At 32.4% G+C, this 12,472-nt stretch overlaps 1 protein-coding gene across 1 annotated transcript; it reads left to right on the top strand.

The window, feature by feature from the left end:
* Positions 1 to 2,326: 2,326 nt before the first annotated feature.
* On the top strand, positions 2,327 to 3,094 carry LOC115874288 (peflin-like; the record flags this gene model as incomplete). The annotated part of the gene is made up of 2 exons (XM_030889395.1): positions 2,327 to 2,379; positions 2,681 to 3,094. Coding segments are annotated over 2 exons (417 nt in total), but the record flags the coding sequence as incomplete, so codon positions are not given.
* Between the last annotated feature and the right edge of the window lie 9,378 nt (positions 3,095 to 12,472).

Below are 12,472 nucleotides of genomic sequence, written 5' to 3'. Positions count from 1 at the left end.
TTGAAAATTAGTGTTTTTAACACAGCGATGGTACTCTAGATAGAAATTTAAAATACGATTTTTTGAAGCAAAAATGTCAAAAGTTGACATATCATTCTCTTCAGGGGGTCATTTTCTATCGAATAAAGTAGAAAAATACCGAGGGTGCCATTTTAAAAATCAAAAGTTGTAGTAATTTTCGGTGAAACAGGAAATGACCAAAAACAATTGAATACGTCAATCAATCCTTAATTTATGTAATACCAAATCTCGTTTTTATTATCTGAAAAAAATAAAAAAGTTATAAGGGTGAGCCATGTTTGAGACGCACTCTGTATGGTTTGTACAAGTGTAGAACCAGGCTTGCACAGGCGGCCTAAGCGATAATACTTAACGTCTGGGGTCTTAACAGTCCCAGCTGTTATTTTGAAATGACAGTTTTGCCCATCGATAATCCAAAAACAAAAAACGTAATACTTTCCAAGTTCAATATAATAAATATGACGTACAAGAAGAACGTATCATATTGAAACTGCAAGTTCGGCAAAACCAGCTCTATAAGAAATATTCCGAAATCCAGTATCTGCAAAGAGCATTGCACAGCCATTAACAACAACATTCCTCCAAACAACTTATTAAATGTATCGACCACTCTGTGCATCTCCAAGTATAACCTCTTGGCTTTGTGCACTATCTTTGTAACATTCTCCACATTTGTGTAAGAACAAGCTGTCAACGCACACTTGATATACTTGTACTGATTGGACAACTCCAGAGCTATTTGCCCTATAAGGTTCGACAGCAAAAAACTGTAGTAGAAGTAGATGTAGGATAGGATAAAGCTAACTGAGTTGTTTTCGATCTGCCAGAACAAGATGTCTAGTAGATAGAGTACTAAAATAAGGAAAGTTGCTACTATGAAATATAAGTTGGCGTTTCTTAAAATGCTTCGTTTGATGTCTTGACGCTCTTTGATGATTTGTTCGTTGCACACGTTGGACAGTTGTTGAAACAGTCTTTCCCATAACTTCCTTTTCGTGTAAGACCACAAAACGACACTATTGAACATGATGAAACCCGATAACTCACACATAACTCTTACTATAATCGAGAGATAACTTTCCGAGTACTCATTGTAGAACTTGTTCATCCAGATATAGATTTCCATGAAAATCATGGAAGTTATAAGAAATATCACGTAACACAGTGTGCATTTTTTACTTCCAAGTCGATTTAATCTAAAGTTGGAGTTGGGCAAGATACCAAATACTTTCATAAATTTAATATTAGGACCGAAAAGAGGCTCGCACTTGTTCTGATGGTGAACCATGATGTAATTGCTAGTGTCGAGTGTTACATCACCGTTTTACGCGTTCCAGCTGTTCCGTCTGTCTGGCAATTTATTGTAGGTATTAATTTAAGATAATCCAGGTAAATCGTGTTTGTTTAGATAAAATGTTTGTTTGTTTGTTTTGCTATCTAACAGTTGGCGATGCTGATACATGTTAATCGGGCTATTTGAAAGAATAATGTTGGAATTAGGTGGGTACATAAAAAAAGTTTTACTTATTACAAGGCTCTATAAATCATGGTTGATAAAACAGTTTGTCTATATATATATATATATATATATATATATATATATATATATATATATATATATATATATATATATATATATATATATATATATATATATATATATATATATATATATATATATATATATATATATATATATATATATATATATATATATATATATATATATATATATATATATATATATATATATATATATATATATATATATATATATATATATAAAACAAAAAATATAGTGCTAACAATTTGCCTATTCAGGGCCGGCGGAAGGGAAATATTGAGACCGGGCGTGTACCATACCCCTCTTTCCTTCAATACTATACTTTAACTACAACTAAGCATATTTATGCTACTTTAACAATAAATTTTTACTTAAAGATTCTTCTCTTCGTTCAATCTTATTCTACGGTTGTTGTTTTTTCTACACAGGTTGCATCTCAAAAATGACTCACCCCTACAACTTTTTTATTTTTTTAGATAAAAAATCGAGATTTGGTATGTTAGTATATGACATAAATTAGGCTTGATTGACGTACTCAACATTTTCGCTTAAAAAATCGTATTTTAAATTTCTAATCTATAGTGCCATGATTGTTTTAAAAACACTGATTTATTAATTTAAACAAGGAGCCTTGGAAAAATAGATTTGATCTTTTTAATAATATCTTAATTTTTTCAAATGGAACAAGGGTGGCTCATTTGTAAATTTGGAAAAAAACATTTTTTACGAATAATTTGAAACATTGTTCCAGGGTTCCAACATTTTTCGGATTCATCCTGTAAATTTGTCGTAAGGTAATGATAAATTTATTAACTAAAGCTCATTAACTAAAACTCATTCATAAATTCAAAATTAGTGGTTTCAATTAGCGTAGGTTTGGTTTGGTTATTCAACGTATTCAAAACGTCAAAATTAGTTGTAGGATTTTTCAATTAGTTCGAAAAGTTAACAAACAATTTGCGAGTAGCGTTATTTTGGCCTTTGATTATCAACCCTTAAGAGAAATCGTGGCTAAAATAAAAAGAGTATTGTTTTATAAAAGGCTTTTATTAGGCTTTCTCTATGTTATCTATCTCTAAATTTTGTCATTTACAGACTATTTGACTTGGACAAAAACGGTGGTCTCGACGTGAAAGAATTCGAGTCTCTCTATTACTACATTCGTCAATGGTTGAACGCGTTCAACACTTACGATCGTGACAAATCCGGGTTTCTCGATGAAAACGAGCTAGACTACGCCTTGAAGCAAATGGACATCAACTTTTCCCCGGAATTCATCAGATTTCTCATCACCAAAAACAACCCGAAGGCCAAGAAGATGGCTTTGGACCAGTACATCATCACTTGTATTCAGATTCAACGATTCACCGATGAATTTAAGAACAGAGATGTGAATTATTCGGGAAGTATGAATATTAAGTACGAAGATTTTTTGGAAATGATTCTAAGATGTTTATAATGATAATTTTAATCTGAAGGTTTTGATGTTTTAACTGAATAAAATGACTGCGCCAAAAAATGTGTTTTATTTTGTAGAAAGTTCTCTTCCATTAAATAGTCTTCCAGGTTCTTCAGTTCTGGTTGTAAGTCTGTCTTCAATTCTTGTAAGTTGGTTTCCACTTGGGATGCAAAACGGTTCTAGTCCAGTTAGTGGAGTGTTAGCTCCTTTTTTAGCTAGATCGTTATTAGCTTCTTTATTATTCTATTCTGTGGTGTGAGTACTTTATTTTCTTTGCTTAGTTTGTTCAAATTCCCTGGCATTCTTTGACCAACTTCGAATTGATGGTTACTGAGTTAATTGTTCTTAAGGCTGCTTGACTATCTGATAATGTCAGATGGGAACTAGATGCCGATGACAGCTGAACATCAACAGAAGACACAAGAAGGCAATTGACAGAACATCGTCTTATTACAAGAAAGAAAAGAACATAAAGAATTTCAAAAGTCTACTAATATAGTACTAAAACCTTAGATCTTATAAACTTCAATTAATGCCACTTTTTTTGCTTTTTGTATACTGTTTAACCCATGATAATAAAGAGTTGATTTGGATTTCCAACGATATTTTAGATTTGTCTTCTGTTTGAAAGTTGGTTTTTATAGTGTGATAAAGTTAGTTAGGGGAGGCACGTTGGGGAATGAGGGGAAGGTTCGTTAGGCAATTTATAGAAAGATGTAGTGAAGGAATTCTGGAAATAATTATTGATAAGTTTACTACGAGATTTCTTGAAGGAGTATAATATGAAAAACAAGCTGAATATAAGAAAGACTAGCTTATACCAGCGACTACGTTCGCGTCGAATTAATCATTTGTAATGGTGATGATAAAGCAAAGCAAGAATTTCCATTAACATACAAACTGGATAAAATTTTCTCACATTTATGTCAGCATGAGAAAAAACAATATGGCGATATTATTATATAACTTGGTAATATTTGAGGGGTAGTTTCATCTCGTTGAAATTTGACTTTCGAAAAATCCGTTTGCCAAAAATAAACTTTTTACGTCAAGCAGTTTAAACAGAATCGTGGTTAATCAATTATCCAAATTTTTGAAACAACCTGTATGATTTCTTAGAAAATTTCAAAATATGTAAAAAAACAAAATAAATTATGCGTGTCCAAGCGTTTTTCCGAAAGACTAACCGTTTTTTAAATAACAAATACTGTAATATTTGAGAGGCGTTTTCACCCTCTTGGAATTTGAAATTCGAGAAACCCCTCCTTATCGAACTTCTACACCACACAGTCAATCCGTTTGCCAAAAATCAGCTTTAAACGTCAAGCAGTTTAAGCGGAATCGTGATTACTCAATGGTCATATTTTATAAAACACCGTGTATAAATTTATAAAAAAATCTTAAAATATGTAAAACAACAAAATAAAATATACGTGTTTAAGAGTTTTTCCGAAAAACTCACCGGTTTTTAAATAAAAAATATTTTAATATTTGAGGGATAGTTTCACCCCCTTAGAATTCGAGTTTCGATAAATCCCTTTTTATCGAACCTCTACACCCTAAAGTCAATCTGTTTTCCAAAAATCAGCTTTTTACGTCAAGCGCTTTAAGCAGGATCGTGATTAATCAATGACTAGATTTTTCGAAACACCCTGTATGCATTTTTAAAAAATCTTAAAATATGTAAAAAAACAAAATAAAATATACGTGTTTAAGCGTTTTTTCGGAAACTTGACCGTTTTTTAAATAAAAAATATTGTAATATTTGAGGGGTGGTTTCACCCTCTTGGAACTGGAATTTCGAAAGATCCCTTCTTATCGAACCTCGACACCTGGTATTTCGTGTTAAATTGTTACAAATTTTTCGCCGTTATGAACCGCATGTTTCAAATAAGTCATATGCGAAAATGTCAAAAGTTGACATATGATATGTCATTCTATTCATTTTAGATTTATTTTCTATCGCATAAAGTAGAAATATACCAAGGGTGCTATTTAAAAATCAAAAGTTGTAGTAATTTCCGGTGAAACAGGAAGTGACCAAAAACAACTGAATACCTCAATCAATCCTAATTTATGTCGTATACTAACATACCAAATTTCGTTTTTTCATCTGAAAAAATAAACAAGTTATAGGGATGAGCCACTTTTGAGACGCACCCGGTATATAGAGCTATAAGAAATATAATTCCAACTTCGGCAGTCTCGTTCTGGTATAAGTGATCTTTGAAAACATTAGTATTAGTATTTAGTTGCAAGCAGTTGCATTATTTTTCAATAAGAATTTAAGAAAATTTTCCTTTCTTTTTCACAATCAATTATTGCGTGCAGAATCAGTAGTTTTAGTTTTGTCGGCTCCAAATGAGGATCAGCCAGTGTTTGGAATGCATTTCTTTGTGAGAAATTTTTCTTTGTGTAATTTCTCTAATGAGAAAATTCTACGATTGTGTTACCATTTTCCATGTATTATGTTCCATATTCAATCCGGAACAATCAAAACCACCAAAAGATATTTTTTCCCACTACGGCTGTTAATAAATTAATTTAATTAATGAGGCAAACTTATAAGCTTTTTTTGATAATAAGGATACCGGGATCCTCTTCAGCTTCTTGCGAATGAATATTTGCCTCATATAATGCTAGGGCATCAGCTATTAATAACAAATAAAGGTTGTGGGTAGTAGAAAAAGTGCGATTTTGAGCGGTAAGTCTAAAACTGTCAATTTTGCTGGCCCTTGACCCAAAACAGTTTGTTTAGAAATTTATAAAAAGTTTCGAATAGAGCACCCAAAAAACATATAGAAAAGAAGAAATCAAAACTATCGCAAAGCTTTCGTGTTAAGAATTTTTTTTTGAGCATAATTTCAGTAAACTATAATAGGATACGTCTAGGATATAGTAGTGTTAATAATGTTTAGTCAGATATTTCTTCCCTATGTGGTATGGTAATTGCTAATTTAATGTGAAAATTGATTAGTACCGATTAATTATTGATCTGGTTTTTCATTATTGTTTGTTTATATTACTGTTTTTAAATATTTTAGTTGCCGTCGCACAGTGCTTCGTCCCATGGACAAAAATCGAAAAAAAAAGTTAAAATTTACTAATATCTGAATATGTAATTTTATACTTATAGCAATGTTCAACGATCCTGTATATTATTTTTTATAAACAGCGTTTTTTGTTAGCAAATATTTTCACTAAAAATAAATTTTGCGAGCATTATCTTATATCAGTGAAAAGAATAACATTCATAGTAGTTCTGTGTATGCAGATAAACGGTACGTACTTAATTGAAAGCCACTGTGGATATTGTTAAACAAGGTATGGTAACAAGGTAACTTTTTACAAGTTCGTGATTGTTTAGTTTTTATTTATTTTTTAAGATGATTCTTAAATGGGTATAAAAATTTTACGCTTTCAAACTTCAAAAAGGCATTTAAAAAAAACATATCAAAACATATCGTATGTATTGAATGTTTTTGTTGTCATATTCATACACTTTTAATTTTTGTATAGTTAACCTGCGTCTGCTTGCGACGAATTTTATTTTATAATACTTTTCAGATGGAGTAAAATTGATATGCAATGCCGATCTGGTTAATACTTGGCTTGATCATAAGGATAAGAACTCAAAATTATTTGTATTTCAGAAATCAGTTCTTTATTAGATATTGATGAACCTTCCAGTCAAATGAGACACCACTTGTGCCTGAAAAAGCCCACTATGTTGGAGCGAAACGTCGCATAAAAAAGTTTTTAGTCTTTCAATTTCTTATAAAACCTTATACCCAAGAAAAGGAAAAAATAATATATGGATATGGTCTATTAAAGAGGTAACTATTACATCCGAACTCCTCATCATCCCCCCTAAACATCCGAACCCCCCTAAACATCCGAACCCCTCATACCAACAAAAAGAACAGTAACGCGAAAAAGTAACATAATTAGAAAATTATGTACATAAATATCTTATATGTGAGGATATTTCATCTATCTGTGATTTGGATACTATAAATTTGGAAGATTCTGTCAGCAGTTATTCTTCTGAATCAGAGTAGTTACGATCTATGCATTTTACTGTCCTAAGTAAATTTATAGTATCTTAATTTTTTTTTAATTAAATATAGCATTAATGTTTCTTTTTCATTTAAGAAAAACATTTTTATCTTATATTAGGCTTATATTGTAGGAATCATGTTCTAGTGTTATTTCAATTCTTTTTTATCACAGGGAGTTATTTAATACTTACACCGTTTTCATACTATAAATTATTATTTCCTTAGATGGAACACAGCTCCAACATTTTTATTATTTATAAGATTTTTTTCATAAACGTGGGACTAAGAACATCATCATTTAGTACAATGAGAGTACTCATCATTTGTGTCAAATAAACCTACTTTAAATAAATTGCCTGCAATAAAAGAGAAGTTTTGCATTTTTGTCCTCTAGAACCATATGTACGAAGTACGAAGCACTGTGCATCGTGGCGCCCCACAGTGGGGTATTTGACACAGATAGTTGATCGAAATTTTTTTATGTAGACCTTATATAAATTATTGCTATTTTCAGTTAAAGAGGAAATAATATGAACAAAATAAAGGATAATTCGTCGATTCTAAAAAAAGAAAGAAAAATCACTGTTCCAGTGTTTCCACGGTCAATGCCACTAATGCCAGTAGTAATATCGCAACTAATACTACTAATACTACGACTGATCCGCGAGCAATGCCCATACCACTAAAGTCGCTACTAATGCCAAATTGTGCTATACTGCTAATGGCACTAATGCGATCGCTTTGTACACAACAATGCTATCGCGGTTTACACCTCGCATTAGTATATCACTGATTGGCAAATTAGAGGAAACCAAGAATGTTTTTCTCATTTTATCAGCAAAGTCGCAAAAAGTCGCAGTATTTTATTTTACTGTATGAAAGCCCAATGTTTACTAAGTAAAACGTATATAGACAATAGCTGAATTCTTCAAAATGCGCAACTAAATCTCTAAGTAATAATAAAAATGTCACAAATTTAATCAAATTTTCTGAACGCCTAACTTTTAGTTGCAAAAAAAAATCGTTAGTATAGAGAATATCACAATAAATAATACGTTTTTGTAGAATACATACCTGCAGCTTGCTGAGTCATTTTCAATCAAAATAATAATATAAACGTAAAAAGAGCACAAGAACAACAACAATTTATAATTTTAAACATAAAATATAGCCATTTACCTCTTATCTGTGAGAAGTAACAACTTTGACGTTTCGTTGAAACAAATGAATGCAACTAAACACACCCATAGCAACGCCATTCATGGCAGAGATGATTTAACTTATCGCTTATCTTTTTTTGTGAAATCTTAAACACATTTGCTTTTTCGAATTTCGATCACCATTTTCATGCTAATACCCCACCGTGCGCCCCTCGCATGCGGAGACGCGGGCGGCCGCCCGTGTCGCCCGGCCCTTTCGCCGACTCTGTGCCTATTTTTATGATATTGGGAAGTATTTGGAGAGATAGAGGTATGGAACCTGCTTATATTATGGAACCTCTCTTTATTATGAAACTACAGATGACAGCTGTACATACTAACTGAAACTATGTTAGTAGTCACCTACAAATGCCGCAAAATGCTTAGTATACCGGTTGCGTCTCAAAACTGGCTCACCCCTATATTTTTTTTATTTTTTTAGATAAAAAAACGAGATTTGGCATGTTAGTATACGACATAAATTTGGATTGATTGCAGTATTCAATTGTTTTCGGTCACTTCCGGTTTCACCGGAAATGAGTACAACTTTTAACTTTTAAATGGCACCCTCGGTATTTTTTACTTTATTCGATAGAAAATGACACTCTGAATAGAATGACATATCATATGTCTACTTTTGACATATTCGCCCAAAAACAATTTGTATTTTAAATTTCAATCTAGAGTGCCATCATGGCTGTGTTAAAAACACTAATTTTTAATCAAGGTGCCATGGAAAAATAGATTCGATCGTCTAATGTTTTTAGTGTCTTGTCCTGGCCGGTTATAAAATGCCCAAATCGTTTTTTTAATTATATCTCAATTTTTCAAATGGAACATTAGCATATTTGGAAAAAACATTTTTTTACGAATAATTTGATACCACACACTTGGTATTTCGAGTTAAATTGTCGTTATGAACCGCATGTTACAATTTCAAATAAAGCATATGCGAAAATGTCAAAAGTTGACATATGATATGTCATTCTATTCAGAGTGTCATTTTCTATCGAATAAAGTAAAAAAATACCGAGGGTGCCATTTAAAAGTTGTACTCATTTCCGGTGAAACAGGAAGTGACCGAAAACAATTGAATATGTTAATCAATCCTAATTTATGTCGTATACTAACATACCAAATCTCGTTGTTTAATCTGAAAAAATAAAAAATTTATAGGGGCTGAGCCACTTTTGAGACGCACCCGGTATATGCCGTGTCGCTAGTTTAGCGATAAACGGTCCATGATCGCGAGTTTTTTACATTTTTTTTACCAAGAATATTATACCGAGTTTAAATATCTTTGATATTATACAATAATGCTGACCTATCTAGTGGTAAGCAACTTTCGAGTGTTTTAGTAGTTTAATATAGAGTGTACCTATTCATAATGTTTTGTTAGAGAAAAATTATCATTGTTGATCTCTTTAAAAATATAAAGTAACAATTTTCAATAGCATGCGCTGTTGTTAATATGAACCCTCTTTACTGCTGGTATTGCATTATGCCCCGGGCTGAATTATTGTCAAAAGAAAAGTTTTCAATAAGAATTTCCAATCGGAAAATATGGGACAAACAGTCTATGAGTAATGGTATTGTAGCTGTACGAGAAAAATTATTTTTTTTTGCGATTTTAATGAGATAATTGCGATTTTTGTCGGTGTATGTTGATAACGTTGATGAAAATAAAAAATTATATTTTTCTATTTCAAACATTGTGTATTGTTTTCAATCATATATTTCGTTTATGTTTACATTTTTATAAAAATCCTGATAAATTTCTGGGGGTCCATATTATCAGCAAATTTTTTCCCGCGCGAAAATTGCACTTTAAAATTGCAATTAAAATTGGTACTTTCTTCAAAGTAGCTTTCTTGCGGTGTTAATTTTCTTATTGACTAATTACAAGAATCATTAAACAACGAATTTCCTCATGTATAGTTTTTGTGGTTAATAGATAAAAGAAAAATATTGTGTCGGAAAAACAAAATGGGGTTCCATATTAGCACCATCTCCTCTATTGTTAAATTCGTATTTTAGACTGAAGTGATAATAATATTATCAGGGCTACATTTTAGACCGATTGGGGTTAATATCAATTTGGGAAAAACAGTTACAAACTATAATTTCTAAATTAATATAATTTTTTTGGGGGTGTTATTACTTGGCATCTCTAAACCAACTTTACGCCGTTTTTTTTTCGATTATAAGGTATTTATCAGATGAGAGGATCTGGCCACAGTTTTCCCCGTAAACAATGTAGAGTCCGTTTACGTGACATCAAAAAGGAACTGTTACATTTTAACTCAAAAATACTTTTGCTGTTACTTTTTTTAAAGAAAGTCGTGCAAATTAATATGACAGCATCATCATCATCGTCATCATTTTCAGCTTAATCAACCATTTCCAATTATGGTGTAGCCTCCCTCGCATATTTGGATACTCTCTCTGCAGTTTGGCCCATTCCCCCAGTCTACAGTTGGCTATGCCGGGCCCAAGTTATCTAATTTCCTAATACCACGGACCCGTCTCAGGTTTGGTCTTCTTCTAGGTCTCTTAATTCCTCGTGGGTATCATGCAGTAATTTTCTTGCTCCATTTGTTGTCCGTCCTTTTTGCCAGGTGTCCTGACCACTGCCACTTAAGAGATTTTACTCTGTAGATGACATCTGGTCTACAAGTTCAAATATTTGGGGTCCTGAATAGTTAACACCTTGAACAACGACGTCGAAATAAAAACCAGAATAGAACAAGCGAGAAATGCATTTTTAAAAATGAAGAACGTCTTCCAGAACCCCAGATTGGACCTAGAGTTGAGAACTAGGCTCGTTAAGTGTTATGTTTGGTCAATCCTATTATACCGAGCAGAAACATGGACACTGAAAGTTCAAGAGATGAATCGCCTCGAATCGTTCGAAACATGGATATATCGAAGAATGCTTAAAATTCCATGGACAGCCCATATCACAAATACCGAAGTCAACAACAGAATAGGCAGAGAGAGAGAATTGCTCAATATAATAAAAATAAGAAAAACATCATACTTAGGGCATATATTGAGAAATGAAAAATACCACGTCTTACAATTGATAGTTAAGGGTAAGATTGAAGGAAAGAGAGGTCTCGGCAGGAAGAAACTATCTTGGTTGAGAAACATCAGAAACTGGACTCACCTAACTTTTGAAGAACTTATAAGGAAAGCCGAGAATCGTGAAGATTTTGCCAATGTGATCGCCAACTTCCTCGAAAGAGACGGCACGTAAAGAAGAAGAAGAAGATGACATCTATTACCTGGGTCTTTTGTCGTATCCACTCTATTCTTTTACGGTCTCTCTTGGTTATTCCCAGCATATTTCATGCCATTGGACGTTGTGCAACCTACTGTGTCTTTATAATGTCCATTTTAAGCGTCCAGGTTTCGCATGCACAGGTGGTAGTACACATTGGTCGAATATTTCCTTCATTAGATAAAGTGGATTCTAGAATTGAATATGAGTGAGTTTCTTCCATAAATACTCAATGCTAACTTAATTCTTCTGTTGATTTTTGGTAGTAGAGATCCCGAGCTGTCTATTAGTTGTCTTCAATATATATATTCTTCTACTATTTCCAGTGTTGTGTTATTTCTTCGAATGTCTTTTCTGTCCACTAGTTCGTTGTACATTGCTAAATTCATTTTGAGACCCTCTTTATTGCTGGCTGTATTTGGTTTGTTAATTTGTGCTTGTAGTTCTTCAGGACTATTGGCAATTATAAGGTTGGCAATTGATTAAGATATTCTCCATCTATTTTTAATCCTTTGTTGGTCCAGTCCAGTTGACGGAAGGTTTCTTCTAGTGTCAACAGCTTTGGGGATACTTTGAATGTGGTAGACAATAATTCAGTATTAAAACTAAAAGAATATCAGACTTCCACTTTCCACTGTCTTTATTTTCATTTATTTTTGCTTAAACAACGTTTAGGTCAGAAGTATCACTGACCGTTATAAAGAGTGAACTAAACTAAATAACGGTATATAAATAACGAAAAATAAAAAAATAAACAAATTAAGACAATGGAAGTCCGAAATTCTTTTAGTCTTTTTAGCTTTGGGGATATCGCGTCTCCCTGTCGTACTTTTTTGCTACTTGGGAGTTGGGATCAAAAAGGGGTAATTTGACATATCAATCTTT

This window comes from Sitophilus oryzae, unplaced genomic scaffold, assembly GCF_002938485.1.
Source record: "Sitophilus oryzae breed Bouriz unplaced genomic scaffold, Soryzae_2.0 scaffold_125_pilon_pilon, whole genome shotgun sequence".
Lineage (NCBI taxonomy): Eukaryota > Metazoa > Arthropoda > Insecta > Coleoptera > Curculionidae > Sitophilus > Sitophilus oryzae.
The sequence above is the reverse complement of the archived record's forward strand: the minus strand, read 5'-3'. Positions and strand labels throughout refer to the sequence as shown.